The 27,611-nt window shown below is 43.9% G+C and overlaps 2 protein-coding genes and 2 non-coding genes across 4 annotated transcripts in view; all 4 read right to left on the bottom strand.

Moving 5' to 3' along the window:
* Positions 1–1,552: 1,552 nt before the first annotated feature.
* On the bottom strand, positions 1,553–9,477 carry si:dkey-156n14.3 (zinc finger protein ZXDC). Its single transcript, XM_030778190.1, has 10 exons — positions 7,449–9,477; positions 7,149–7,301; positions 6,858–6,936; positions 6,454–6,584; positions 6,099–6,269; positions 4,958–5,808; positions 4,606–4,690; positions 3,368–3,540; positions 3,157–3,258; positions 1,553–2,875 (listed from the first exon to the last, which is right to left on the bottom strand). The coding sequence occupies exons 1-10, from the start codon at positions 9,475–9,477 to the stop codon at positions 2,789–2,791; spliced, it is 3,861 nt and encodes a 1,286-aa protein (XP_030634050.1). The 3' UTR covers positions 1,553–2,788.
* Positions 9,478–14,545: 5,068 nt separating this feature from the next.
* The window catches only part of cpne9 (copine family member IX), a 101,119-nt gene continuing 88,053 nt past the window's right edge, over positions 14,546–27,611 (bottom strand). Inside the window, exons 18-21 of the mRNA XM_030776621.1 lie at positions 17,151–17,253; positions 16,903–16,960; positions 14,922–14,995; positions 14,546–14,731 (exon numbers count right to left, since the gene is read on the bottom strand). Of these exons, the coding sequence (XP_030632481.1) occupies positions 14,546–14,731; positions 14,922–14,995; positions 16,903–16,960; positions 17,151–17,253 (421 nt within the window). The remainder of the gene's footprint in view (positions 14,732–14,921; positions 14,996–16,902; positions 16,961–17,150; positions 17,254–27,611) is intronic.
* On the bottom strand, positions 24,148–24,219 carry trnaa-ugc (transfer RNA alanine (anticodon UGC)). The gene has a single exon. It is a non-coding gene; the product is annotated as a tRNA-Ala (tRNA).
* trnaa-ugc (transfer RNA alanine (anticodon UGC)) lies at positions 26,290–26,361 on the bottom strand. Its single transcript has one exon. It is a non-coding gene; the product is annotated as a tRNA-Ala (tRNA).

Genomic DNA, 27,611 nt, shown 5'->3' with positions numbered 1-27,611 from the left:
AGGATGTTATTTATTCACACAGAGGGGACTCACAGAGACTCTCAGCCGCTGAAGTCATCATTTTTATTGTGACAGCTAATCACTGAAAAACAATCTGCATTAAGTAGGGAGCAGGTCAAAACCAAAACCAGAGCTGGTAATGGAGGGCACCAGACTGCGTGTTCATTAAACCAACTCCTCCTGTCTCCATTTAGCAGTGTCTCAGGCCTTCGTCAGGCTTGAGTATGGGGACATACTGAGGAGACCATGTTCACACCATATGGTTCACCTGCTTGCCAAAACACCTCTAGTATTTTTTGGCCGATACTCTATTAAACAGCATTGCACGGGCCCAGGGAATCCCAGAACACTCGGCCACTCAGCCAACAATTTGGCACCACTTTGCCACATTCCCCTCACACTTTTAGCTAAATTTGGAATGCTTTTTTACCTTTTAAACACACACACACACACAAAGCTGGCACTCAGTCTAGGTGAATGAGGCCGGCACAGATGCATAATGTCAGTTATTGCATCTTTTTCCACACTTCACACTGTTTAGCAGTCCTGCCTGGCAACGCAGTGTACCTGGAGGAGAGTCCTCCCCACACCCCAGTACCAACAAACATCACCAACCAGACAGAGACAGGGCGACCCCAGCCAAAGTCTGTCAGCCCTGGCCACGGTTAGAATCACAGAACATGTCATCAACCCACACACTGCATGATGTACACTGAACTTCAAAAAAAAAAAAAAAAGTTAAAAAATAAAACCTGTTTTAATGAAGTTTCTATGTGTTTAAATGGTTTAAAATGGTCTAAATGGTAAATAGGACTTTGTGAAATAAATGCTGCATCGATCTCTGTCTTATTTACTGTACAGTTACAGCATTGTTGAGAAACTGAAATCTGTTTTAATGTCTCCATAATCCTTTGGCGCCCCCTGTTGGAGGAACCTCCACTGTACTTCACAGTAATTGGCTGTCACAGGAGCTGGTGATGCAGATCCTGAGGCTGATACAGACATCCTTTTAAAGCAAGCAGGCACTTGGGTACTTTACACTCATCACCAGGATATCCAAAAAAAACCATCAGTACAGAAAAAGCCCATATCACAGCCCTCAGAGATTCAACTAAGAACCATGTGGGTAACAGGATGGGTGCTGAGAGATGGGGAGGGAGAGAGAGAGAGAGAGAGAGAGAGAGAGAATATGAATGCTGTTGCTGATCTGAGTGAAAACCTACAGTGACAATAAACCAGACTTTCAGAGGGAGAAACAAAGTGAGATTGTGCTTCGATCTTTATTGTTCAGATAACTCTGAATTCCCAGTTATTTTATAAACCAAACCTAATAAATAACAGACGAACACCACTTTAGTTTTTTTTTTTGTCTTTTTCTTAAAAATGCAAACACAAAAAAAAGCCCATTGGCGATCTCTTTACTTTCATTTATATATAAACATTGAACACATAACATTTCATAAAACATAGAAAAATAACTGTCAAATGAAGTAAAAATGATGTCTTGACAGACATAAAACAATGTTCCGTGGTTCTGAAAACACCGCCGGGATTTAAGGCAGCAGAGATGGAAGCTGAACTAGATTTTACTATTAATGGGCGTGGAAAAAACCCGTTTACACTGGTCGTCAGTCTGCTTTGCATTAACCTGTTAGCATCAGCATTCACTAGATCCCGGGAGAACCCAGGCCAGCAGATGTCTTTTTCGGGCCCATCCGTTATGTTCCACAGAAAGCGATCGCAGACGAACCTTCCGCTCCAAGGCAGGCAAGGTCCCAGTCAGGCGGAGCTGGAGTCCCAGACAGCCAAGTGGCTCCAGTGCAGAACACTCAAATTAACAAAGTCCTCAGGGAAACATTGTCCCCTCACTCCAACTCCTCTTTTTAAAGTCACACTGGACACCACTGACATCAGAGCTCACTATCCTCCTCTTGGAAGTCTAATCTTCTCAAAAAAACAAAAACAAAAAACAAAAACAAAAGAAAAAGTCACGATGGGTTCCAGCCCTACTCTAACCCACCTGGATCTATGACGACACTGTAGTTCTACAACATCAGCCTCAGAGCTAATGGTTCAACTGTTACAGTCAGGATTTCTCCCACTGAAAGATCTACACAGTCTTCCTTTAGGCAGTCAGACCACAGGACTGTGAGCTTTAAGAGCGACTGAGCTGACACAAACACGCACACTCACGCACAAGCGCATGCACGCACAGACAGACAGACACACACACACACACACACACGTGCACGCACACACACGGAGCGCAGAGTCTCTATACTGAGTTCAGCAGTGTCTCAGTACAAGAGCCCTCCACTGTCACACCAGCCCTACATAATCCGTTCCCCTATTACTGTGCTACTGTGGTCCAATGAAACTGCTCCTTTGATTAACACTCCCATTGACGCTTCTCCTAAAAAAACTACAGGCATCGGGGAGGAAAAGGTGCAACTTATAGCGAGGGAGTATGAGGACTCAAGTGGATCTTGCTTTGGGGGGAGAGAAAAAGAAAAAAAAAAGAAAGAAGTCGCGGGAACACTTAGGCTTTCAGAACAGCCTCAGGTCTGCAACTTGTAATCGCAAACCCTTCTGTTATCTCCATGGCAACAAGTCCCTCGGCAACAGGTCCGCCCAGTATAGTCCCGTCTAGAACCCCAGCAAGATATCTCTACCAAAAGGACTAAGGGGTCTGGCAGCAGATGGAAAAAGAGAAAGCTGGAGAGAGGACAAAAGAGGGAGCTGGACAGACAGGTGAAGGAGGAACATGTCAGTTGTCTGCTGTCCTGTCTCACTCCAGGTCCTGTAGGTTGATTGTGCTGCCAGTGAACTGGGAACTATCAGACCCATTATCGTCCTCCGTCAGGGGAGCAGGTTCCTGTTCTCACACACACACAAACACACACACACACACACATTTATGAACACCTCAATGTAGCTGTATCAGGATCCTAACACTAACTCTAATAAAAGAAATCATTTCTGAGAAAATTTAAGTACAGTCCTCATCATTCTACAAACACAAGGCACACTTGGTCTTTTAAACAGGATTTGAAATATAAGCAATGATCTAATGAGAGTTTGAGCACTTCCCCACTCTGAGGAATACTTGGACAGACACACAGTGGAAGAGTGTACAAACAAGGGGAAAGGGGTAACCTGTAAGATGTTGACGGGCAGGTCGACTGTGAGCTGGGAATGAGAACTGGATGTCTGAGAGCTCAACTGGAAGGCCAGGTCGCCATCAGTTGCTGGGTCATCCTATTACGAACACACACACACAGACACACACACAGAGTTAGACAATAAATCAAAACCATCCCAGTCTGTATCACATAGAAATCTGAACATGGCTCTCCACTCTTCTCACCTGCAGTATCTGGATCTGAACATACTGCGCACCGGTCACTGGATCCCGGATAGTCAAGCCCCCGTTGGCTGAGGTGGTTCCGTCGCCAAAACGGGTACTTGCAGGAGCCAATGGTGTGGCTGAATTGGTCCCTTTCCCGCTTTTTGTCTTCCTGTGACCAGCCCCTGAGCTACCTGCAGGACACAGACAGATACAGCTGCTCAGAGGCGCATCAGTCAGGACTGTGAAAAAAGCAGATGCCCTGTTTATACAGGGTCAATGTTTCACCTGCTTCTTTACAGTTATTACCAGTATAACTGAAGTCAAGTTATTACCAGTATAACTGAGGTCAAGTTATAACCAGTATAACTGAGGTGTTGGGAAAGAGATTCAGGGTGGTGTTAACATTGTGCCAGAGGGTGTAGGGAAAGAGATTCAGGGTGGTGTTAACATTATGTCAGAGGGTGTAGGAAAGAGATTCAGGGTGGTGTTAACATTATGTCAGAGGGTGTAGGGAAAGAGATTCAGGGTGGTGTTAACGTTATGTCAGAGGGTGTAGGGAAAGAGATTCAGGGTGGTGTTAACATTATGTCAGAGGGTGTAGGGAAAGAGATTCAGGGTGGTGTTAACGTTATGTCAGAGGGTGTAGGGAAAGAGATTCAGGGTGGTGTTAACATTATGTCAGAGGGTGTAGGGAAAGAGATTCAGGGTGGGGTTAACATTATGTCAGAGGGTGTAGGGAAAGAGATTCAGGGTGGGGTTAACATTATGTCAGAGGGTGTAGGGAAAGAGATTCAGGGTGGGGTTAACATTATGTCAGAGGGTGTAGGGAAAGAGATTCAGGGTGGTGTTAACATTATGTCAGAGGGTGTAGGGAAAGAGATTCAGGGTGGGGTTAACATTATGTCAGAGGGTGTAGGGAAAGAGATTCAGGGTGGTGTTAACATTATGTCAGAGGGTGTAGGGAAAGAGATTCAAGGTGGGGTTAACATTATGTCAGAGGGTGTAGGGAAAGAGATTCAGGGTGGGGTTAACATTATGTCAGAGGGTGTAGGAAAAGAGATTCAGGGTGGTGTTAACGTTATGTCAGAGGGTGTAGGGAAAGAGATTCAGGGTGGTGTTAACATTATGTCAGAGGGTGTAGGGAAAGAGATTCAGGGTGGGGTTAACATTATGTCAGAGGGTGTAGGGAAAGAGATTCAGGGTGGTATTAACATTATGTCAGAGGGTGTAGGGAAAGAGATTCAGGGTGGGGTTACCTGCAGTGGCACCTGAACCTTTCTGTTTCCTCCTCTTCACCATCTGAATAGCCCTATAATCTGTCCTGGCTGAGCCCCCACTCTCCTATAAACAAACAAACAACCAAACAATTAAGTAAATAAATACATAAATGTGCATTTGTAAAACATAAATTCAGCTATTCAGGCAGTTAAGAAAATAGTTGTGAACAGTCGACCTGCACAGAATGGCTGAAATTTTCAATCTTTTACAATGAAACATAAGCGATTAATGCCAACCCATTATCCTGGTATATGCTGAAAGGTTTTTCATTTGGCAGACTGAGATCAGTTTTCATTTTAACATAATTAGTTACCACAGCATCACACTCACCATAAACGAACACGGTGTGACAGAACCAAGCTCCGGATCTTTCTGTCCGCCATAGGCAGGCGTGTGGGTGGGGAACACAAACTGATTAAGGCCCTTGCCGGCCTCCGGTTGACTCAAGACCTCTACACCCGCCAACAACGGCCCCCCTGCCTGCCCCCCGCCACCCACGTCCGCCTTGGCCTGGGGCGAGAGCAGCTCCGTCACGGGGGCTCCAGCCAGAGCAGAGGAGGAGAGAGACGGAGTGAGGGAGGCGGAGAGGGACGAGACGAGCGCGGAAGAGAGTGAGGGAGTCAGGGTGGATGAGAGAGACGGGGTGAGAGATGCTGACGGAGGTTCCGCTGTCAGAGCGCTGGAGGAGCTGAGGGCGTGGAGCTGCTCCGTGGGCGTGGCACTCTGGAGAGCTAGGGCCGTTAGCGAGCCGAGCGCTTCAGCGTTCACTGTCTGCACATCGTCCAGGTTGAGCGTGGTGGGGGGCAGGACCCCTGCTCCACCCCCTGTACCCAGCCCTGCATCCAAAACATGGGAGCTCATGTCAGAGCTGGATGCCAAAATCAAGGGGTCGACGGTTTTGGCACCACCGAGCGTGGAGCTGACGGACGAGGGGTCTATGGTGAGAATGCCGCTGCTGACCAGAGACATGTCCATGGTGAAGGACGTCGCCCCCGACGTTCCCGCGGCGCCGGATGTTCCCGCCGCAGCTCCGGCCGGAACGCTGGAAAAGAGGGAAGTGAGATCCAGGCTTCCCAACTCAGCTCCTACTGTCCCTGGCACTCCACTGGCACACTGACCGCCGCTCGTCAACTCACTACTGGGAGTCAGGGTGGTGGCCGTCTCCAACTGGTTCAACACGTCTAAGGAAAATGGAACACAGAGAGTGTAAACATGATGAAATATGAGATCTGAATGTTTACTAATGAGCATACTGAACGTTATGTTCTAATGGTGTTATTTTTCCAGAAAAAGCCATCTGTGAATGTATGTGAGAGAGACTAGCCCTGCTCTTATGGCGAAACTTCACACCTGAGCATGTGTGTGAGAGAGAGAATGACATCATCTGAGTGAAAGGGTTATGAGTGTACCTCCCCTGAGGTTGTGGTGTAGGAACATGTGACCCTTCACACATGAGAGCGAGAGAGAGTACCTGCACTCAGGTTGTGGTGTTTGAGCATGTGACTCTTAAGGCTGCTGCGGGAAGAGAAGTGTTTGGTGCAGCCAGCGATGGGACAGCGACTGCGTAAGTTCAGCCCGTCCTGCCTGTGCTTCTTAGAGTGGATATACAGACTGCTGCGTGCTGAAAATTTTGCATTGCAACCTACGACCACAAACAGACACAGATTGTAAAGACACAGACCAATCCACAGACATTTAATAAACACTGAGTGTATGTATAGACAGGGTGCAGAACACATAGGACCAGTTTAGTGTGTTTATAGGCTGATAGATGGGATTTTGAGGACAAAAAATCTGTAATGACACAAAGGGCTTGTGATGCCCACCTTCCACGTGGCACTCAAAGGGTTTGGTGCCTAGGTGAGTGATGCTGTGCCCTTTCAGGTGTTCTGCTCGGGTGAAAGATTTGCCACACCCCTCCTCAGGACAGGTAAACCGCCGGTCATCGTCATGCTTCCTAAAAATGACACAGAGAATTGGAAATTTACATATGATTTCAATAGGTTTCACATTATTTATATTTTTCTTCATTTATTATGTCTGTCAACTTCAATGTAAACAAGCAAATCTGTGTTTAAAAAAAAGTTGCAGAATATTATGAGAATAGCTCGCACCAATGCCTTTAACATTGCTGAGCACAAATGGAAAATGCTCACAAATGCGACATTAAAATCAGATATTAAAACTGTCTAAGCTGTCTCTGTGCTGTCCCCACAGAGTGGTTTCTTACCTTTTGTGTCTCAGCAGCTTGGACATGCTTGTGAAGGTCCAGCCACAAGCCTCAGAGTCACACACAAATGGCCTCTCCCCTGAGAAAAGGGATATCCAAAAACGGAACAATGGATCAGCCTGAGTACACCCATTTAATACAACAATATCTCAATACAATTATGAACAGGGTTTGAGGGGAGATGCTAAATGTTTCATGATTTGGAATGACTTAAAAAGATAAAATATATGAACACAAAGGCACAGCAGTATCTGAATCATCACCATATGGTGGTGTACTGTGAGCACGTACCTGTGTGACTGCGTAGGTGAATTTTGAGGCGGCAGGCCTTGTCATAGCGTTTGCCACAGCCTGGGTAGGTACAGCTGAACTGACCAGTTTCTCTGAAATGTGTTCTGTTGTGGGAGAACAGAGCACTAAAGGTGATGAAGGATTTCTCACACCCTGTGGGAGAGCAGATAACAATAAAAAAATAAAAAAGATCAGTAAAAAGTACACTGTGTATGTTATTAATGTCGTTATACCAGTAATAACTAAAAAGGTCACTAATTGCCCCTCCTAACCCGAACCAAGCCCTCTGTCATTTCTCACCTGGAAACTCGCACTTGTGCGGTCTCTCGGGCTCGAAGTGGGTTCTCTGATGATTAGCAAGTCGGGTGGAGCTGCGGAAGCGCTCGCTGCAGATCTCGCACACAAAGGCATCCTCCTGGTCGTGCGCTTTCACGTGCGCCTTTAGGTTATATACTGTGGTAAAACGGCGCCCACAGTTTTCCCACTCGCACTTGAAGGGCCGCACCTTGTCATGAGATTGTAGGTGTCGTTTCAGTTTGTATGACGTAGTAAATGACCAGCCGCAGCCTTCCACGGTGCACTTAAACGGCCGCTGGTCTTCTGTATGGAAAACCAGGTGCATTTTGAGTTTATGGCGGGTGTCAAATGTATTTGGGCAGCCGGGTTGAGGGCAACGGTATGTGACCAAGGCACCTTTCTTTGCAAGTCCAGCAGCACTAACAAGGTTACCGGGTTGTAATTCGTCCTCACACACGATAGATGCACCTTTTGGACACTGAGCCATTCGGTCGACTTCATCGATAGTGCATAACGTACCGCCCTCCTGCTTCACTGACCCGCACGAGTCCAGAGAGGCACCGAGGCCTGATAGCGAACAGTCGTCAGCAAGTGTTAACTCCGTGTCGCTAACAGACAACCCAGCTTTTGGCTCCTCTTGACTGCTTGTCGCATTGCTGATCTTACCGATGGATTTGGTTCCGCTATCATAGTTCAGGAGAACGATGTCTTCGTTGTCTTTCATACCCAAATGTTCCTTTAAACTGACCATATCATCCTCTTTGTATCCATAGCCTTCCGGTGGTGCCGCTAAAGTCAGCACTCCGTTTTCGATAGTAACAATTATACTTTGGTTGTTGATCATTATGGTACCAGAGAACGTCTCGTGAGCAGACACCGAAGTAACATCTGATCCTCTATCCCCATTTCCGGTGGCCGGGAGGCTAACGTAGTCTGAGGTAAACTCCGAGTTACTACAAGCGTCCGCCATTTCAACCGCTTTTGGGATATCAGGATTTTCTGTTAACAAGGTAGAACTATTTTTAGGTTCGAGTTGGGTCAACTCGGCAGGGGCTTGCTCCAATAATGCTGAACTATTGTTAGCCATCATATCAGCGGGGAGCTGTCGGCTACATCCGCTTTCCCCGTCGTTTGACAACACAACGTTGCCACCATCTGTCTCAGAACATATCCCCTGCCCCTCAATCGCCGTAGAGCTCGTCTCACATATTTTATCGGAATTAGCGAACGAACAAACGAAGCTAGAATAACTGGGCGACTTTGTGGCAGTCAAATGATTTAAGTTATTATTCTCTTCCGCGAGCGCAGGAGTGCACTGCACTTCCATCGAATCTGGCGTTTTAGACTTTGGGCAGTTCGTGTTCTTACCAGTCACTTTTTCCTCGTTTTTGTTCCCATCTTCTTGTACAATGTTAAAAACCACGTAAAATTCATCTGAGCCTTTGACAGCAGAGATTTCAGTGTTGTTGCTTCCCGAGGCCACCGTAGTTTCGTTCTCCAATGGTGAGTGAAGGGTGGCGCCGTGCTGATGTTGCTGCCGTAAACCCAGAGGTAGCTGCTGCGGCTGCTGCAATTGCTCCGTATATCCATCCTCCCCTTCGAAGAGAGGCAGCGCCATTTGCAATACGCTATCCACATTCTCATCGTTGTACTTCAGGTCGCCCCTTACAAAGTCCTGGGGCAATTCTAGTCCACTGTATTCCTTCTCTTTACACACATTCACGTTACTGAGTTCGGCAACCGTCCCTTCCGTCTGTTGTGACTGTGTATCTCTTTTCCCGTTTTGTTTGTTGTGAGCAGTCGCACCGCTGCCATTTTCTGCCAGCAGGCGAAGTGGAGATGTCCTAGGCCTGTTGTTGTTGCTGTCATTTTGCGATTCATTCGATTCAGAAAGCTCCCGGATATCATTTTCGTTGGAAACTAGGGCAGAGCGTGTCCCTATAGTTGTTCCCAGCGGAGACAAACCCGTCCTATGCGAGACGCCATGTTGATAGTGAGTGTTTTGGGCATCAGTAAGCCCCTGGATTTCCATCTTGGTATCCCTGTAGCAGCAACACATAAAAGGCCCGCCCTGCTCCGACGTGTAATAAGATCCTTCAATGCCACTACGCAGTTTGGCGAACCACAGCCTACTTTCTACGGCCGTGGCAAATGGTGGAGTGGAGTGGATGAAATTCAGTTTACCTTCAGCAGTTTAAGTCTTTCAGTTGTATTACGTTATGCGTTTAGTAAAGTACTTTTTTAGGTTAACTAGTATCAAACGTTTGTAAATATTTTCAACGAGTACAACTGTATCGCAGGGATTCTCGAATGTGAACATTTTTGAGAGATATTTGTAGCCACTAGAGGACGCTTTAAGACCTTTGAAAGTGAACCCGGCGCGTGCAAGTCCCCGTGATTTATCCGCACTTGTTAGACATTAATTTTAACTACAGTTTGTGCTACAGTGGTTGAGGTTAGGATTTGGGTAGGTTGACCTCCCTCTGATGACGGGTAACTTCGAACCAGGGAATTTTTCCCCTCCACGAGCACAATTAAAAAGTATGAACAGATTCGAATGAGACGGTCTATAATATGGCAAAAAATTCGCTGCTCATAAAAGAAAATTAAATAGGACTTATGATTTATAGAGCATAAATATGTAACTCCGGCTAAGCGATTGAAAATGTCGAAGAGAAATTTTGACATGCCATTTTTAGTCTTTGCTTCATGTAGCCTACGTAGTACTAATATCACAGGAAAAATCCTGTACGAGAGGAAATCATGTTCGCTTACAAAACAACAATAATAAAAGGATAACGTGGACAACCCAGTATATGTTGTGTATTTATATGTTTTTCATTCAGAACTACACATACAAACATGTTGACCTTGAGGATACCTTTAACATCAGTGTTTTGGTGCTTAAGCGGTTTGAATACCTTTGAAACAGGCTGCAAATTAAAGCTAGAAGTGGACGTAATTCTAGAACCACTCTTGAAACCCTTCGGCGCAGTTTCTGGAGAAGTTCGAGTAGTGTAAACGTTGAGCTATGCCGAAGGGAAGTAGGAGAGTTCTAGGATTAAGTGTACAGACAGTATTACCATGAGTAATGACAAAGTCAGTGAACGGACTAATGATCATATTACACTTCTACTTCTTTAGTAGGCTATATGCTTACAAGTTGTGTTAAATCTACAACAATATACAATTAAGAAGAAAAAATAACAGTTACAAATGTCCTCAAATTACGGTTTACAATGTTTTTTTTTATGAGGAACATCACCAATCGACCAAGTTGTTTAGAAAACATTCCCGCGAATAGAGGACCATTTCGTGATCAGGAAGACCAATAATATGACATTACACTGTGGTTACTAACACATTTTACTGCCATGATTGACTACTTCCGTTGACTGAACTTGATCTCTTACCAGAAATAACCGTCTCCCGTCTTCGCCGAGGGATAAACACATTGATAATACAGTCGTTTAAGTAAACGATATCTTGTGGCTAATTCCATTACTCCGTTTTACACTACTAGTATTTCCGGGGAGGTAGAAGCCAATAAATAAATAAATACGATTTTTCTACTCAAGTTTATATCAGTGCATCTCTACTTTATAAAACAGTGCATGCGCAGTGGGGAAAATCAAATGAATGTCGACAGTATATATTTACAGTGAAAATGTAACACTCATACAAGAATGGAAATGTTCATGGCATATTCAGAGGCCCAGAACAGAATCATTTAGAGAATTCACCACTGTTTTAAACTTACTGAACACACCACTGTACATTCATGCTTGATATGCTTGATGTCAAAAATATCAGGTAAGTGACCAATACGGTGTCTACTGCTTTCCTCTTTGTTAGAGTGCATGCCTTTATACAAGAGCTATGTTTTCATATGTGAAAAGTTGATCTGTGAATTTGCTCTTTTGTTGTAGTATTTTAATTAAGATCTGTTCTGAGAGATATTTTAAAAATATCATCTACCAGTTGCAAGCTACATCATATTTTTTAATATCTTGTTCTACATTGGCCATTCCACTGAATATACTGTAGACAACAAAGGACATAGGCAGAAAATATACATTAACAAACCACTGTTATAGAAAACTGTTACAGTTTGCTAGCTATATACATGATAAGAAACTTATGTGTCAGTTTTAATTTTGATTTACAATCATTTTCTAAATAATAATGACAGTAACCAGCGCTGAATTGTTCACCAGTATCATGCAAATTAATGTAAATATTCAACAGGACATAACCACAGTATGCGCACCATCCCTGAACTGTTAGGGAGCTACTTTCCTTACCCTTGATAAACACACACACACACACACACACACACACACACACAATGGATTAACTGACTTTAAAGTCTTCTTAGAAAAGACTTGGGCTCCACTTTCATCTCTGCTTCTAAAATGTGACACATTCTATCTTCCAAACAGGTTTATCTTTCTGTAACCTACAAACAGCAGAGCGGTGTGCAACAACAGGGCCAGCTTAGTCAAAACAAAGGTAAAAAAACAAATGCAGTTAATGGGCTTCAACTTGAAACGAGCAGTGAGAGAATGAGAGCGAGAGAGAGTGAGTGAGAGAGAGGGGGGGGGGGGGGGGGGGGGGGGGGGCATGGATGTACCTTGAGGAAATGTACTCTGCAGAAGGAGCAGTTCTATAGTGGATTCCTCTACATCTAGTGTGATGTCATACATGCAGGACAACTTCCTGGCTGAATTGCTTTACAGTTAACAGCAATGATAGCAAGAAGAATTCACACAGTTACACACATTTGGGGGGTCACAGTGTGCCAAACAGAGAACAGGCTGAGTGGTAAAAATCCAGTTGCAGCGTAGCGGAATACCTCTGCATAAATTTGCATGTGAAGAATGACTATAAGTCCTTTAATATGGATCCAGTGCCCCAAAGCTGCATTTCAGGGGCTATTTCTGATTGAGTGCTCTTTCTCTTTCGCTCTTTTTTTCATTCTCTCTATCTCAGTTTGACCAACCCCCCCCCCCCAGTGTTGAATGGTGACCTTGAAACCTTTGCTCACTCTGAGCCGTGTGTCTGTACTCATGTCCATTTTTGGGGAGACGGTGATGACACCCCCCCCCCCCCCCCCCCCCCTTAGTCCAAAACACTCTTGAGGCTCCAATAGACAGGTCAAAGGAGCCAGAGTTAACTTAGGCATGAATTATTCATTTGTGAGACTTGTTAAAGCCACACAGAGGTTACAAGTTTAGGAGGAGAAAATAAAGCCTGAATGAAACCAGGTATGCATGAAAAAAGACACCCTACATTCAGATGTTCATATTTAAGGAGCTGAAGTATCCAGAATAAACCACCTCAGTAATGTCCTTTGTTTGAACAGACTGCAAAGTTTGCATGTGGAAATGCAAGATTAGAATAAAAACAGGTTCTGTCTCTGATATGGCTTGCTCTGAGCAAAACTTTTGGAGACCAGTGTTAGTGGATACAACAGTGGGTTTAGGGGTGTGTAGGAGTGTGTGAGGTAAGGTTGGGTTGACACGTTTTATTTGGAACACTTGTTGGATTAAGACATGTAGAGGCGACCTGGTGCAGTGCTGGGGTTATCAGTGAGGAACACCCCAGGTAAAGGACTTTTCAAGATGCAATTAATTAACTGGCCAAGCAGATAGTACTAAGGAGTATGTTAGGGAAGGAATGAGGTTGGCAAAGTTTCTGGGAAGATGTTTTGAATAGGGGAAGTGAGCGTCTTTCAGAGTTTCTGAGTAACCCTTCAATATTTCAGATTCCTGGCAGTCATGAGAGGCTGAGATTTTTGCCTGAAAATAGGGATGCAGATTTCTCCCTCTAAGTTGTGCTCCACATCTGTAATCAGGTATACACACTGCAGCAAGCAAACTCCCTCTCTCTCTCTCTCTCTCTCTCTCTCTCTCACTCATTGTTCGCTCAAAAAATAGAAAAGGAAAAACACCACCTTGCTCCTGTGTGACCACAACAATCTAACACTTCTCACAGGAAATTACAAAATACAACTAAGCTAGATACGGTGAAAATATTTTGTGTAATACATTGTACATTATATCAGTAAAGAGGATCCAGTAAATCAAGTCAATGTCCTTGAAGTAATTCCCACTTGGAACAGGAACTGTTAAGTGTAGTCTCTCCATTTCGGAATGTTCTCCTGTTCTCTGTCACGCCTCCTAAAGGAACCTGTTCTTGTCCAAAAAATTCTTCGTATACCTTCAAAAATGCCCTGAGAGAAACCTAAACCTCCAGAAACATCCGTCACCTGCCATCCTCTCCAGTGCGTCACCCAAACAGTACACACAAAGGTTCCAGTTCATAGTCTTTCTGTTTACTTCAGCGATGAAGCTATCAGTGTCATTTTTAAAGTCCAACTGGCTCTCTTTCTCCTTCTCTTTCTCTGGCTCCAGTAAAGGTCAGGTAGTGTATTTCAGTTCGACTTTTTCTCTGCACATACAGGAGAGGCTGAGCACACACAGGGCTTGCAAATGTAGACATCAGTGAGTAGGAGAGAAAGTGGACTCGGCTGCCCTCCCACCCAAAGCCCTAGGCAGTTTTAAATTTCTGTAAGGCATTCTGAAGCCGATCAGAAAGTCGACGAAAATTCTCTCTCTGCCTTTAGTAGAGGACAATAGATAAAAGGTCTGTGAGAGAGGTTTTCTAGTTCTCTCTTGTTATTTTTCATGTTGGCGTTTCCTGGTTAACTAGGGTGTTATGCTAGCCCAAAGCATCTGATTTCTAAGCTTCGGCTTCTTGGCTGGTTTATTTTGGGAGGGAAGCAGCTAGTGTTGTATTGGGTTCAATGAGTGGGGAGTATTTTGATAAATGTTTGTTTTCTGAAAGTTCATGGAGTTCTAAGAAAGCAAGCAAGCATGGTAAACCTTTTTGTCTGATCATCATTACTCCGAAACAAACCCACATCAACAGGTGTAAACACTGGTTCTGAGGACTTTTGACAGGATCATTAAATAAATAAATAAATGAATGAATGAATAAATAAATCTGGCAGTATTGGTGAGGTCAAGAATCACGGTGTAATTGTAGTCCATCTTCCCACGGCAAACCAACTACTCCAACCCTTGCTCACATTCCTCTCAGATGCGCATGTTAAGAGCAGGGTTGGCGTTGGATGTGGGTGGAGCGGGGCGTGGCTCAATCCCTCTAGTCTTCATGTAGGACAGCAGCTGGTCGGGGATCTCGGCCAGCACGTCTTTGGCCAGCCGGGCCATGCTTAGAACCTGGTTACCAGAGCGGTCGATGTAGTCCCGAAATGGCACAAACTGGAAATGAAAAACAAAAAATAGCAAAATGGAGGTGGATGTACCATCAGAAATGGATCAGAAACAGAATTATCATCAAATCATCTAACTAGTCTAAAAGAGGCCGTATGTCTAAACCAGACTGCACGAACACTGTAAGAAAGGTAAATCCTTATAATGTGTATGGGTGAGTTAGAGGGAGCAGTTTTACCTGTACGATGTCTCTCTCAGCATAGCGCCCCCGTGAGGATACTCGGACCTCATCTCCGTCCAGCTCTTCCATAGCTGTTGGAGAACACAACACAACCCAACTCACATGTATAAACAGAAAACATAAACATCAAGAGTCCAGGGCTCAGTACTGTGTGTGTGTGTGTGTGTTTTTTCACACCAGGAGCATTGTCATGCCCACTACTGTCATCCTTCATTAATTTCATTGTTCAGAGGTCATGTGTATCTCTGATAGTTGTTTAAGTGTATGACATGCATGCATAGGGCTGTTGGTTTTTAGTTCCTGTTATTTAGGGCTGGTGCACTGTGGGTAGAACGTGTTACGCCACAGGCAGATGTCACTTCCTGTAGTCTCTGGGGAGTTGGTCTTCGGCTGTAGATCCCAGTGCTACAGATGGCCTAAGAGAAGCAATTATGCATTTGTGTGTGTGTGTGTGCATTTGTTTATGTATGCATTGTGAGTATGTATAATGTGGGCATGCAGATGAGGCTTGGATGGAGAGGTGTGTGTGTGTGTGTGTGTGTGTGTGTTTTTGTGGATGTGGGTGTGGGTGTGTGTGCCTGCATGTGTGTGTGTGTGTGTGTGTGTGTGTGTGTGTGTGTGTGTGTGTGTGTGTGTGTGAATATGGCACAGTGAGGTGACAGATGGCCGCTGTGGACAGTGGGAGATAAGGTCGTGGGTGGGGCCTTGTGTGTAGGGGGTTAGTGAACAGAGACACAGGCTCAGGGCAATGCTAGACCCACACAGCTAAGGTAGGAAACCTCCATCTGAGTCACCCACTCACATGCAACGCCACATGCACAACCTACACACACACATACAGAAACACACGCAGACAACCGAATGAGCAGGACAAGAGGAATACATTTTGCCCTTTGGAGGAGGGCAGGAGAGCTATTCTGAGAGTGTGGTGAGACTGACTGGGTTTGTAAGGATTAGGTTTGGTGTCTCAGAACTATCCGTTCACACAGTGTTTGCCAGTGGTGCCGGGTTCTCTCGCTCTTGCTGGAGTCCAGGGGACAGAGAGTAGTCCTTGATGGAAGTAGGGAGACTAATTGGGTCTCTCTGGATTGGATGAGAGGGTGACCGAGTCACCAGAGAGAGCTCTCCAGTGCGCTCACAAATCATGGCTGAGAAGCCCTGGAAGGTCCACAATCCAAACTCAGAGCCTCTTGCTACACACACGCACACACGCATGCACAAACACTCACACACACACACACACACACAAACACACACACAGTATAGAGCACTGTCAGAGGTCTGGGAGAAGGATCACTCTCTTTTGGGCACAAATAATAAACTGCGTGTGTGTGTCTGTGCCGGCAGAAGAGCACTTCTCACACAAATTATTTGGCCAATTAGCATTTAGGCTGTCTGTCATGCGTGATACACTGCAAAGGTTCAGCGCTCTAAACAGAACTCCTGGAGCTGCTGCCTCTGTTCTCTGAGACGATAATCATGCACTGGGGTTGGCTGTCAGTGCAGTAGGTAGAAAATGATTCCAGAGTGATTTGAGTTTTAGGCTGAATTAGTTAACTTTACGGTAATTGTCTTGTGCTGACGGGGTGCTAACACAAACACTAATGGTTTCCCAAGATGCTCAGTGTGAGGAGAGGAATCCCCTGAGGGGAAAAGCATTTTCAGACTCTCTGTAAGGATCACACTCTCTCTCCCTCTCTCTCTCCCTCCCACCCTTTCTCTCTCATTCTTTCTCTCTCCTTCCCTCTCTCTCTCTCTCTCTCTCGCTCTCCTTCTTTCTCTCAGTCCGTCTCTCTCTCTTTCTCTCACTCTATCTATCCCTGTGTTTCTCTGTCTCCATCTCTGTCTGTCTCCTCCCTCTCTCATTCACTTTCTCTGTCTCTCTTTCTCTCTCTCTCATTCTCTCTCTCTCTCTGTCTGTCTTTCTTTCTCACCCCCCCTCGCTCTTTCACACACACACACACACGTACACACTTACCATCAAACTCAGCAGGACCCACTCCTACAATGATGATGGACATCGGTAGAGAGGCAGCCTGAGGAGAAATGCACAAGCGCACGCACATGCACACACACACACACACACACACACACACACACACACACACACACAGACGGCACTAATTATAAAAGCAGTCACATGGACAGCAGTTAGAAAAGGTAGAAATAGAAACAGAAACAGAGACATTATAGACGGTAGAGAATAAAAATGTCTCCCCCACTCACGTTGACAACGGCTTCCTTGGTCTGCACCATGTCTGAAATCACTCCATCGGTTATCATAAGCAATACAAAGTATTGTGATCCGTCTGTCACGTTCTCGGCTGCCCTGCATGAACAGAGAACAGAGCAGCATGTTTTTCAAAAACGGACGGATAATTCAGTTAATGCCTTTAAACACCAAAGCTGTGGAGTCACAAAAAGAGACAGAATGTAATTTTCATTTTGATATAAAAGCCCTGGTGAAGTGCAGGAATTGAGATAGGTGAAATGAGAATGCATGCAAAGGGTTTTCGGTAATGACATATGATATAACGAAATTGTTTATTTTGTGTGTAAAAGAGAATTCGTCTTAAGAGAATACTTCAAGAAAAATAGGATTTATACAGCACTGTTTGAAAATGCAGAGCACAGTGTATTCATTCAGCTATCAGGAGAAACACCTGCAATGGATTCAAATGATAATATCACTTATCATTTCTAAGATATACATATGCACAGACTCTCTCTCTCTCACACACACACACACAAAAGAAACATCACCATCACACACCACCCATAGGCTGATAAGGACATTCTCAAAATGTCACCCTGTCCTTTAAAAAAAAATCATCGCTCTCCTGCACCCCCCAATCCCCCCCCCCCCCAAATCCATCAAACTGATCTCACTCCAGCTCAACAGGGATCAAATGAAATAAATAAATGAAATTGATTCCTCTTGTACTCCTGTCACACCGGCCGAATACACCTTTGTAAGGCTGTGACAGACACAAACCATGTCTCTCTATTCACTGGTCAAAAAGTGGTTTGAAGAAGAAGAAAAAAACACACGGAGGAGAGGAAGAGAGTGTGACCAATCCATGTAAAATCTTTCTCTCAAAGCCCCGTCACACAGCTTCAGTATAGCGTGATGGGTGTTCTTGGTGGAACGTGGAACTAACGGCTAGCAGTACAATTCAAAAGGAGCAGACAGAGAAGACCCTGAATATCAGAAAGTATTCAAATGCCCAGTTCAACTCAAAATGAATGTTTCTCTTATGCACAAAAGCAGAAAGAACACACATACAGAGAGATGGCATATGACTGTGATAGTAGATACCACCGTGTCTTAGAATTGATGCTTTTCAGGTAAATAAAGCAGAGCCTTTGTGTGCATGTGTGTGTGTGAGTGTGTGTGTGTGTGTGTGTGTGTGAGAGAGAGAGAGCGTATCTGACACTAGTGTTTACTTTGATAAACAGGTATATTTGTCTGTAACACATATTAACAAAATTAAGAGATGAAACTCACTAATAGATACACTCATAAATATAGCAATGTATATTAATACATGGCGGTTTTATTTTGCAGGTAGTAGTTAACCAAACAGACAGTGAGCCAGACACTTGCTCTCTGTCTGATTAGCCTAGCAATGTCTACCTTCAGCATAAAGGGAGCATAAACCAAATAAACAGACAGAGGTGAGGTCGATAAACCTGCACAGCTTTCTGTCTTCCAAACAGGCTAGATCTTTTAAGTTCTCGCTGAAACATTCACTATGAGATGACGACTAGAGATGATGACTAAATCTAAGATCAATGGATTACCATATCCATGTTTTCCCACTTCCCATAGCCTTCTGTTGTTTTTATTTGGCAAAAACTCTCATGCTCTCACAAATGAAGGACCTTACGCATATGCAAAGCATTTTCAATTACATTAAAAAGTGAATTCCAATAAATCTGCCTTGTGCATCAGAACAGCATATAGGGGCACCATGTAGGTAAATGTGATGTACTTCAAGATAACACTTAGCAGAACCAGCAGCAAATTCAGAGAAACATTCCTACTAACGCTAAAGTGCATTTAAGCCAAAGCCTTGGTGAAGTTTATTTCCCTGAACACTGTTGTGCCTGCTACAGGTTCTTGGAAATGCTAGGGATTGAACCCAGGACCTCATACATGCAGAACATGTGCGTTACCACTGAGCTATATCCCTATGGGTGATATATCAATTGGTTTAACAAACAGATAAGTTCAGATAGATATTGGAGTGATGAAAAAACCTGCCAACATTTACCACATCTGTGGAGCAGACAGGCAGAGATGTCAGTAAAATGAGTTAGTGATGATGACTAAACCTAAGATCAATGGATTATTATATCTATATTTTACCATTTCCCATGGCTTCCTATACATTTTTTGACAAAAATTCTACGGCTCTTGTGAATTAAGGCAATAGTGAATTGCAATAACACTGCCTCACCAAATGGAGATTGTGAGGGTTTTCAGTTTAAAGTTGGAAGCGCAGCACGAAAGCTTACATGTATGTAGTTTGACAAGCCTACCCTGTGAATCAGAACAGCATATTGTGGCACCGAGTGGGTAACTGTGATGAGCTTCAAGATGACACTGAGTAGAACCAGTGCAGGCCAGTTTGTCCAGTAAGTTGGTAAGTCTAAGCCTGAAGTACACTTAAGACTCTACCACTGAGCTACATCCTCTTGTGTGCAATAACAGACAAGTACCATAAATGCCTGGTGTTACAGTGAGATAAGTCCAGATGGACATTGTATTGTGATGGAAAACCCACCGACCCTTACCCTGTTGGTGAGAAAGACTGGCAGTTTCGCTGTGCCAGTTCAAATATACATTAAATGTAAGAAACACCTTCAGTAGCTACTCAGACACACGAAAAGTGAAACTTGTGGAGATGCAACCCAGGACCTCATACATGCGAAGCATATGCTCTACCACTGAGCTACATCCCCTGATCACTGCTGTTCTTGGTGCTTCCAGACCATTCTGTCCAAAGAGTTTGCAACCTAAAATATGCAAGCTGATGACTATGAAACTGATGACCCTCTCAAAGGTGGAACTATGACTAATGCTCAACTTGCAAGGCATGATATCTCTGGACTCAACATTTGAACAGGATAAAACACCAGAGCAAATCTGGGATTTCACCCAATAGTTGCTTATACCCCTCTGGAATCCACTGTGGCACTGAGCATATGATCTTCAATGCATGTGACAGGCGCTTTTGACGGTAACCTTCCCAGTTGGCCAGGTTACCGTAAAAAATTGGATTTTGTCATCAATTCCAGGCTGCTCATGCCCACAATCCTCATTAATGCCAAACAAGGGCTTTTTCAATGAGCAGCATCGACACAAAGTGAAGCGCCTTAGTGAAGCGCCTTTGTACACCTGTAAGACGTGTAGGGAGAGAAAGTGTTCCTTTCCCACTAAACCACACCAAGGGACCTTGATGACAAAAAGAGTTCCATGTTAAACTCTTCTAAAGTTTAGTCACTTTGGAAAGAGATCCTGGTTGGCATGATGGACAATATAGCATGGGGGAATCTGTGGGACAACTAATCACATCTTAAGCAACTAAGTACAGCATTTCTTATAGTTAAAAAAACCTTTCCCTGTGACATCACCTACAGTTCCAAAGACACACACTAACCTCTCTGCTGAGGGAGGCATGAAAGGGAATTGAATCCATGTTCTTTGTTGGTTTACAAGACCAACACCTTACCATTCAGCCACCGTGAGATGTTGATAGCATGTTTACTATTTGTATGAAAGCCATTAAAACCTGTCAAAAGTCTGGAATGCAATCTCAGAACCTTGCATATTCAAGGCATTTGCTCAGCTACCTGCCTCCTAATGCTGAAATTTCTTCTTATTTCAAAACAGCACCGAACAGTAGGGAGCACAGCTCAGGAATACACACTGTGCCCAATGGTTTGCAATGTGACCTTGAAAAGGGAGAACTCAAGCTGTGCACAATTTTGTTCCAGATGGCTGAACTCCCTCTGAACGGTGGAGTGTTGACAGACAACCCGTTAGCATGTCAAACAGCGAATCTTTCAAGTCGCCCATTTGACAATGCCATTTCAAACAGAGTCGATCAACAGCAGTCCGCATATCTTAGGGTACAGACCCATGGTCTTCAGTTTACACGTCTGGCAGCCAGGTTGTCAGGCAGAACACTACTTTCTTTTCCAGGACATCCATACCAGTGCCTCGGGCCCACGTTCTCTTGATCACAAATGTTATACTGTGACTTCAGTGAAGCCTATGTTGCCTATAAACACCAGAGAAGCTCCACGTTAATGTACAATTTAAGGTCAGTCTTGTTTATGGAGGGATGAGCTGTAGACTGGTCTAGCAAGAGCAGTTCAAACTTAATCACATCTGCTGGACAGAAAAGCAGATTTAGTAGGCGATGAAAGTACTCGTCTCCAATTTATGTGTTCTGAAGTGCCTTGATGTCAGAAAAACTCTGTGTTAAAGCAATTTGGCTCCAGTGTTCCACTGGAAACCAATGTGACACTAACACTCTGATCTTCAGTATGTATGATGGGCTCTATGCCCAGTAGGCAATTTGTTATTTTTTAACAGGGGGGGTGGCCCAATGGCCAACAGGGGAGATGGCTCAGTGGTCACTGACACTACTTTATAGAGCATATTGGGGGATGGCAGGTTAACAAGGGGGATGCAGTTTGGTCATTTTGCTAACAAGGGGGGGGGGGGGGGGGGGGCACCCCCCTCATCCCCCTACAAATTGCCTACTGCCTATGCCACTGGACTGATTTACCATAGAGAAAAAGGTCATTTGCCTTCAGTCCAATGTTTCCCATTCAGATTAATGGGGAGCCAATTTGAGGAGAGAATTTGTAGATTGTAATAGGTGAGCTTTTAATTGTTGTACTAATTCTAAGTATAAAAATTGCACAGGACCCCCCCCCCCCCCCCAACTCCAGGTGCCGTCACATCCAGAGAATTATTTAAAGCGACACCCAACAGCCCCACTGTTGTGTTGTCATGCATAAACAAAGAAACAAAGACCATGCTCGACAAGTGATTGTAGCACTATCCACAATCTGGTAACATGCTGATAATACCCAATTATCAGTTTATAAGTGTCATCATTCTGTAGCACACTGAGCTCAGATGGTGCCACAATTTGCATTCCACATTCCTCTACTCACTTACAAACTATATATGGTAAAAACTAAATTAGCAAACACAATATTATCATATAACTTTTCACATGAATTTAGAAGTAATGCCGTAACCGTAGACGTTTTACAAAGCTTTGTAATGTAATGACGTCCAGCTATGTGCCATATTTAGAAATCCCAAATTCCACAAATCTCCAAAATCCCAAATCACATGAAAGAAACTGTCCGATGTCTTTAAAAGTTTATTCTCACTCTTAATGATTTCTGAGTTGCAAAAGGCTGTTTAAAAGTACTTGAACTGTGGATTTGAGCCTCGAGTCTGGCTCAATGTTATCATTTCCTTGAAGGTTCATTTGTGAAAATTCACTTCAGAACACCAACTCAAAATACCCTCTTGTCTTGTAGTGTCCAGAATCAAACTGGTGAATTAAGTCCTGCATCATTTATACCTTCAAAATTGCTCATCAAAACTGCTGTCCTTTTTCTCACCAAGTTTTTGGCTTTGCTCTCCTTGCCCTCACTTCCATTAATGTAAGTGACACCTTTAGAACATCACCAGGATAATTTCTCGTGGTTAGGTGTGCCTCTTCCTGAAAAATAATGACTATGTGTGTATAGGTACAGAGAGGTTTCTTTACAGTCTGTTTCTGGTGTGTTAGTTCTCTTGTGCAGTGGCGGTTCTAGCTTGTATGGTGCCCTGCCCACAGTTTGAAGCTGTGTGAAATTATATCCAATGTTATGTAAGCTAGTTGGACAGAAAACGGGATATTGTCACCCTATGTGTAATAGCATAGCAAGCAACATAGCAACATAGGCTAACAAACATAAGTGTTATACTAGCCTATTTCATTACATGCATAATATTATACTCATAAAGAGATGACATACCTGTATACCTTTATCTTTTGCGCATTTCTCCTCTTCTTCTGTCTTCTTTCTCCTAAACTGGGCTTAGACTGATGGCTTAGACTTTCTCTTACCCATTTGTGTTGATTTGGCACTCGAACATCTATACATTACCCATCCCCAAACACTGTCAACAAAGTCAAACCAATTCACCTTGGTGAAGTGCTGACTGGTTTTATACTATGCTTAACAATTTTGCACAAACCAGAAAAAATGCAACTATATGTCTGTGAAACTATATATTCACAGTATTGTGAATGAATTGTGGTTTATTTGGTAGCATTTTGCTGTGTGACTGATTTTACTAATTGCATTAGTACTGTACAGAATTAGAAGTGTACTATTTGATTCTGGCAGAGATATAGATTCTCCCATGCCCCTACCTTGGTCATCCAATGGGGAGACCTGAGGTCAACCTATCCCCACCCCCCTCCCCATCTTGTACTTCTGAGTTGGAGACCCTCCCAGGAAGTAGACTGCCTAGCTCACGAAGTGGAATCAAGGTGCCCACTCCGACATGGTTAATTGACCCACAAGGTGACATGATATCATTGACATGATGTCCAAATGAGTGATAGAAAACAAATCATGCAAATGTCACCGTTCTTAATTTTTTTGTGCGGGCGCCCTGTGCCGCCCCCGGCAAGACGCTGCCCTGGGCGCCTGCCCATGTCGCCCATACCTGAATCCGCCACTGTTCCTGTGTATAGTCAAGGGGCCTTGTTGTGTACACGTAGTAAATTTCCCTTGGTTTTCATCCATAGTCTACCTTATTTAACAAGAATTGTCCATTCTGTACCATCCGAATTGATTCACTGCATGTGGTGATCCGGGAACTTTGTCATAAAGGTGAATTGAATTTGAAGAGTATTATTGCACTCACTACCTTAATCCCATTATTTAATATTTGTTAAGGCTAATGAGGAGTTATTTTAGGTTCAGTGTTCAGAGCCCTGAACTATAAACAGAATGGTTGAGCATTTATGGTGATAGCTAAGTGAACCACTGACTAGAACTTGTGTAATCCATTGGCATGATAACATATTGTTCACATGCTCTAGCTGTCAATAAGTTAAGCACATCTAGGAAGCACCTAGTGAGGAGCAGGCACTTTATTTCAATGAACACCATGTTTGCTAAAGGTTTTTGGACATGCTGGGAATTGCACCCAGGACCTCATACATGCAAAGCATGCACTCCACCACTGAGCCACATCCCCCCCTATTACAGAAAGCTTTTTTGTGTTTCCAAGCTTTCCAAGCTTGTGCTAGGCAGACTGACATGATCTGCATGAGAGAAGATTTATCTATTGGACAGGCAATCAGTGCTCTAGGAGCTGAGGAAAGCAATCTTTTCCAGACTAAGGGATTGATTTACAACTTTTTATATTCAAGGTATTTGCTCAGCTAAATGCCTCAAGATGCTGGCACTTCTTTGTATTTCAGAATGATACTGATCTGCTGAAAGGGCAACACACGAATACACACTGTGTCCAGTGTTTTATATGCTGGAAGGGCAGTACTCAAGCTGTGTAGAGTTTTGTTCCTGATTGGCTAAGTCCCCTTTGAAAAATATGGAAAATATGGCACAGATGGAAATAAACCCTGCTGCCTTTGGGTTACAAGGCAGGCACCTCAGCACCATGGTCAAGTTGACTGTGTTTTGACCGTCAGCGTGTGACCCTCAATTTACACAACAGCTTCTCTGCCACTCATACAGGTCCTCATAGAAATACTTCACCTTTAGAGTTAGGACGTCCATTACAGTGACTCATGCCAATGATCGTACCTGTGCCATATGTAGATTAAAGCAAGGGCCTGTGACCACTCTGGCCAAAAGGGCCTGTGGCCCGTGACCACTCTGGCCACCTATGGTCCTGTTTACACCTTGCATTAAGATCCGATTTTGGTGATCAGTTCACAAGTGGACAGCTCTAAGTACGTCCGTTTACACCTGGCTTTAGAATCTGTGTCTCGAATGACCACTTGAGATTGGATCTCACTTCCCCACTCTATATGCAAATAAACACGTAAATCATTTCCAACACGTTACCCATTTCACTTTTGCATTTTTTAAATTAATGTGCGAGAGAAATTTGGTGATCATTGATCGCAGTTTTGGAACATTAAGCCACGTTAAGCTTTTTCAGGTTAAACATTGTTGCTTTTAATCGACGGGAGGCATCAATGCACTTCCCGTGCCTAGTCTGTTGGAAATTAGAAGAAGAAGAAGAAATCAAAACTATCTCCATTTTGTCTGTTATTGTTGTTGTCTGTTGTTGCACTTTAATATGATGCCGTTGGTGAGCAAATGTGTACATACGTGAATGAGTTCGTATTTCTGCATAAGCAGAGGACGTCAGTTTAGTAGGCGGTTGTTCAATGTGGTCGAGTTCACATTCGCGTTTACACTGCTATAAGAATGTGATCACATGCAGTTCAGACCACCTCCGAATGTGGTCTGAGTGATCGGATCTCGATGCGACCTCAATGCGCATTGGATGCGTTTACACCTGTACTTTTGAGCTGCCCACTTGTGATTGGATCACCAAAATCGGACCTCAATGCAAGGTGTAAACAGGTCCTTTGTGTCAAAGAAGTAACCAATTAACATACCATTCAAGGTCAGTCTTGTTTGTTGAGGAAGATGTAGATTAGCATGATGGACAGACTTAGAAGATCGAGAGTAGGCCAACTTTCACCATGTTTGTTGGATAGGTAAGAAGATTTAGCAGCTGACACAAATGCTCCCCTCTAACTGATACGTTCTGAAGTACCTTGGTATCAAAAAAGCTCTGTGTTAAACCAATCCATTTACCATGTGCCACTGGTATCTTCCATCCAAGTTAATCCAAGGAGACTGATATGACGATAACAAGTCAAGAACATTCCAGTTTCAACCACAACTAACCGGCAGGTAGTAAGACACGTACCAGCCTAGGGAACTCCTTCCTTCCCAGCTGACGCTTCTGTTGGACAGGCAATCAGAGTGCTAGCAGTTGAGGAAGGTGTTTCAATAAAAACAGCAAGGGCTGGAATTGCATTATAACATGGTAGTGCTATGATGCAACTGGTATCGCAGTTACCCAGTATAACTTGGTATTGCAGTTACCCAGTTCTATTAAAAACCTTTCCCATAAAGGTCCAGTCATACTTTTAATGTGGCAAATTGCCCAGTGATAACACATTATCCTTATATATCAGGAGGGCAAAGGCATCTAGAATTGTCTGGTCAGTGTCAACCGCAATGCGCTGTTTTTATGACCACTAGTAGCACCAGTCAAAACCTTCAGAAATTCTGGGGATCAAACCCAGGACCTCATACATGCAAAGCATGTGCTCTACCACTGAGCCACATCCCCTTGCTTGTTGCGCTTTCATGTCCATTCATGCAGATTGACATGCTTGAACCAGAACCTGAACATGAAGCATACACTGCATCACAAAAACACAACCAGAACCACATCTGTGGGACAGACAGGCAGAGATATAAGCATTACTGCCTAATTTTGATCCACCTGAAAAACACATGACACACATAATGTAGCCAACTGATCAACACAATTCAAACTCAGTGAGTATTTGCAGCTACATATATTGCTAAATTGCTGCCAGAAGAGGCACAGTTTGTGGTTGAACAACACAGGTGTGCTTCTCACAGATGCTCTTAAAATGTATTGGAGTACTTGCTTCAAAATCAAACCAAAACTGATCAGCAGCACAGACATGTTCAAGAATTCACAGTGTGAAGCTGGAAATGCAATGCAGAACTACATTTGATACAATTATACTAATGAAAGAGGGTGATACTTCCAAACAACGTCATACAGTAAATAGTTTGACAACACATATTGCATGTAATTAAAGGCACAGATGGGAACCAAACCCATGGTCTTCGGTTTACAAGAGTGACTTCGAGCCACTTGGTCACCATTCCCTGGTTGCCTCCATGTCATGCTAGTACGTGCTAGTGAGATAAGATTTAGCAACAAATCTGCCGGGAGGCAGTAAGAGTTTCAGGAACTGAGGAAAGCATTCCTTTCCAGTTCTGGCCACAAGTGCTGGATTTGCTTCTGGAAGGTGCTTGCCCCAATGGAGAGTTCTTGTTTTACATGTTCCTAGCACTTTTCCCATAAAGATCCTATCGTGCTTTTAAACATAACAAGCTGCCAAATGAAAATTCACAACAGCTGTTTTAAATACATTGTCTGATAATAATTCAGGTACATCAAGGAAACGCCTTGTTGGAAAAGTGTCCATGCACACTGACATTATGGCAAGCTAAGAGACTGCCGCATTTAGCAACATTTATTGGAAAGGCAATCAGAGCTCTCAGAGCTTAGGAAAGTGTTCCTTTCCAGTTCAAACAGCAAGGGCCGTGTCTTAGGTTGATGTCCAAGTGGAGACTTTTAGTGTTGTAACTTTGTTACCTTGTTGGAAAGTTGTCAGTGTCAAGCACTACAACATCACTTCATCACATAATGCTAACTGAATGGGTTGGTGAGCAGTCAAGGAGCAGTCATTTTAATGAGCACTGGGGTCAACAGTTCAAACCTCTGCAGCTTTTTGAAAGAGGAGCGTGACTGATAGTCCACTGGCATACTGAACATCA

This window comes from Chanos chanos, chromosome 6, assembly GCF_902362185.1.
Source record: "Chanos chanos chromosome 6, fChaCha1.1, whole genome shotgun sequence".
Classification (NCBI taxonomy): Eukaryota; Metazoa; Chordata; class Actinopteri; order Gonorynchiformes; family Chanidae; genus Chanos; species Chanos chanos.
The sequence above is the reverse complement of the archived record's forward strand: the minus strand, read 5'-3'. Positions and strand labels throughout refer to the sequence as shown.

Excerpts from the sequence above, each read along its gene's own strand:
- si:dkey-156n14.3 (XM_030778190.1), bottom strand. The coding sequence starts at position 9,477 with ATGGAAATCCAGGGGCTTACTGATGCCCAAAACACTCACTATCAACAT. Across the intron at positions 7,302-7,448 it reads GCACAAGTGCGAGTTTCCAG|GGTGTGAGAAATCCTTCATC; the intron begins GTGAGAAATGAC and ends GCTCTCCCACAG. Across the intron at positions 6,585-6,857 it reads AAGCTGCTGAGACACAAAAG|GAAGCATGACGATGACCGGC; the intron begins GTAAGAAACCAC and ends TGTCATTTTTAG.